The sequence below is a fragment of the Neopelma chrysocephalum genome, unplaced genomic scaffold, assembly GCF_003984885.1.
Source record: "Neopelma chrysocephalum unplaced genomic scaffold, ASM398488v2 Primary Assembly neopelma1_96710, whole genome shotgun sequence".
In the NCBI taxonomy this organism is placed as follows: domain Eukaryota; kingdom Metazoa; phylum Chordata; class Aves; order Passeriformes; family Pipridae; genus Neopelma; species Neopelma chrysocephalum.
In genome coordinates, this window is record NW_020925354.1 from 746,673 (window position 1) to 749,861 (window position 3,189).

Sequence of the window (3,189 nt, forward strand, 5' to 3'; positions counted from 1 at the left end):
CAGTCTGGTTGAAGAGTGGTGATCTGCAGTCTTCCTCTGGATCTCACAAGTGGTTCCAAAAGTCCCAAGACCCCAAGATTATATATCCTTCAGTTCAGGCAGGAATGCCCAGTACCTCCCTCAGGGCGGGGAGTTCCACAATGGGTGTGAGGAGCATCCTCTTATCTTGCAGGCCTCTTAACACCCAGTTTATAGCCTGAGGAGTCAGGCTTGCTCTGGGCAGATGGTGTAAATGGTTTATTGATAACAGTTTCTGGGAAATGGCATGGAAGGCTATAGAATACACAGGTTTGGGTTACACCCATACAGCGATGAACTGGTCCCAGCTGTTCTAACTAGGACAAAACCTCATGAGATTCCCATGGGCCCACTTCTTGAGCTTGTCCAGGTACCTCTGGATGGTATCCAATCCTTCAGGTGTGTCAACTGCACCCTTCAGCTTGGTGTCATCTGCAAATTTGCTGAAGATGCACTCAGTCCCTTCATTTACATTATTAATGAAGATATCGTAAATTTTTTCCTTTGATCCTACCATTATAAAACAGGATGAAAAAACTTGTTATACAAAGTTGAGGTGGATAGAGACCATGGAAAGGCCCCAGCTGGTCATATAAAAGGAGAAAGATTTCGGAAAATAAACCTGTAAGATACATCCAAAATGCCAATTGCACACCAAACCAAAGCAAAAAAAGAACCAAACAAAAAAATCCCTCTGTTTTGTCACCTTCAAACAAGGCTTTTTCAAACAATTTTTGCAGTCAAATGCTTGCACTAAAACTGTGCGAAATGAAAGTAAACAAGCCTACAATGGTAGCTAATCAAGCTTCAGAGAAAAAAGCCTGGGTAGAAAGATGGAATATTCTTTGCATGAAATCATAATCCATACCTACAAACTGCCTTCTTCATTAGGTATGCAAACACAAGTTACACTCATAGCCATACTTTTAAAATAATTGTTTTCTGCAAATAACTCTTTGGTTAAGTACACAGTGTATCACTTAACGTGCATTTTTGAATTGGCTTCTCCAGCGTATTAGCTATATTTACTCATGTTTTACAAAACAAAGTAACATAAGTGAAATCAGGGCAACACAAAGGCAAATTTATTCCACAGCTCAGCACAGCAAATGCAGATTATGTTCACAGCATGCTTAAAAAACCCCAAACAAGGAGTGCCACAGGCCTTTTGTCTTACCGTTGCAAGCTCCTCCTGTAATTCTCTGCAGGTTTTTTCAGTATTCCCTAGTCTCTCAGAGAGGTCTTTCATTACCACCTTCTTTTCCTCAATGACTTCTTTCATTTCATTGTTTGAGGTGAAACACTCTCTTTCTAATCTGGAAAGTTTGAACATTAGAACATTTTTATCAAAAATATTTTTGTCAAGTATACTGTATACTTTTAAAAGATAATCTATGAGTATCACACATATCAGGTTATCACCTGCTTTATATATCATACGGCTTCTGAAGCTGTTTGCTTTATTTTTTCTTTAACTGAAGAAACTTACGTATTCCTTCTAAGAAAGACTTTTCAGTTACGGTTACATTCTTTTCCAGTATCAAAGCTTGCATTAGACTTCCAGTCATTAATTAATTTGATTATTTGGATATTGCTTCCAAATTACTCATAGTAAACAGAAGTCATCATATTTTAATTAATGCTTTAGTTCTCTTCAGAAAGACCATATCACATCTTGCATCATCAACCCTGATGTCAAGTACAAAGCTTGCTTCTAAAGTTCCCATGTACTTCACTATATTCTTGCCCTGGTTCTGGCCACAATGGGGTTAATTTTTGCAGTAGCCAGGAGGGCGCATGGCCAGGACCTGAAGGCTATTCTATACCACCTCACCTCATCTTCCCGAAACAGGGAAGGGCTCCCTTCCCTGGCAGAGGGAATGGTAAGGTATGGTCATGGGCTTCCACAGTGAGCAATTCCATGTGAATCATTCACTTTTTTTTTCCTGTACACTCTGTCATTAGTACTGCTGCTGTTACAGTTTGTTGTCTTATTTCATTGCTGTTTCCAGTAAATTGTTCTTATCTCAACCTGTGATCTTTACACTTTGTGCCTCCAATTCTTCTCTTCAGCCCGCTGGGGGTGGGCAGGGGGGGAAGATCAAGTGGCATGTGTTTTGGAGTGTTTCAGTGGGAAAACTAAATTGGGAAATACCATTCCTAAACCATGACAATTCCACTTAGAATGGCATGACTTCAAAAGCAGCCTATCCAAATTTTCGAACAGCTCTTGTTTGTATCTGTCCTCCTGGTACTCAGGAAAACAAATATACAGAAAGCCTGGCATGGATAAAAAGGCAACTCATGAGAAAACTACAAGGCCAAACAACACCGTATAGGGCACATAGCCAGGGACAGGAATCCAAGGAAAAATTTAGAAGGACTGCCTGAGTATGTAGGGCAGAAAAGTCACCTAGAATTAACTTTTGCAAAAGATGACAAAGACAACAAGAAAAGATTTTACCACTCTGTTAAGGTAGGAAAGAAAACATAGACAGGCCTCTAGATAAACAGCTATTTTATCAACAGCAGACAGAGAAGGTTACTACACTCAGTGTCTTTTTTGCCTCAGTCTTCCCTGACAAGGTCTCCTCCCAAGCCTCTACAACCAGTAAAAACTCAAAAAGGATAATAATTGATAGCAGCAGGTGAGGATTGAGTTTGGGATAACTTGTGAGAACCCAACCCATAGAAATTGAAAAGAGCAGTTCACCTACACTCAAAGGTTCTGACAAAGGTGGCCAATGTCACAATGAGATTGCTCATTATCATTGTGAAAGGTCAAAAACTGGGGGAGGTCCATGGCAAATGGAGAAAGGCAAATGTCACGCATATATTCGGCAAAGGGCAAAAGGAGAAGCCAAGGAACTATAATCCAGTTTGCTTCATTTCAGTCCCTGGAAGGTTATGAAGCAAGTCCTTTTGTAACAATTTTCTGGGCTCATGAAAGAAACAAAGATGATTGGGAACACAGGGAGGATTTACAAAGGTTTAATCACGTCTGGCCAACCCAGTTATATTCCATGATAAAATGACCAGATCTATAGACAAAAGGAGAGCAAGCAGAATCCTATAGCAAGGATTTTAGCACTTTCTCACAGAGTATTTTTATAGCTAAGTGTCATGGTTAGAACGGCTGGGACCAATTCATCCCTGGATGGGTGTAACCCA

General features: G+C 40.2%; 1 protein-coding gene across 1 annotated transcript in view; it reads right to left on the minus strand.

The window, feature by feature from the left end:
* The window catches only part of CCDC171 (coiled-coil domain containing 171), a 157,398-nt gene that overhangs the window by 115,519 nt on the left and 38,690 nt on the right, over positions 1 to 3,189 (minus strand). Inside the window, 1 exon segment of the mRNA XM_027709201.1 lies at positions 1,196 to 1,334. Coding sequence (XP_027565002.1) covers positions 1,196 to 1,334 — 139 coding nt within the window.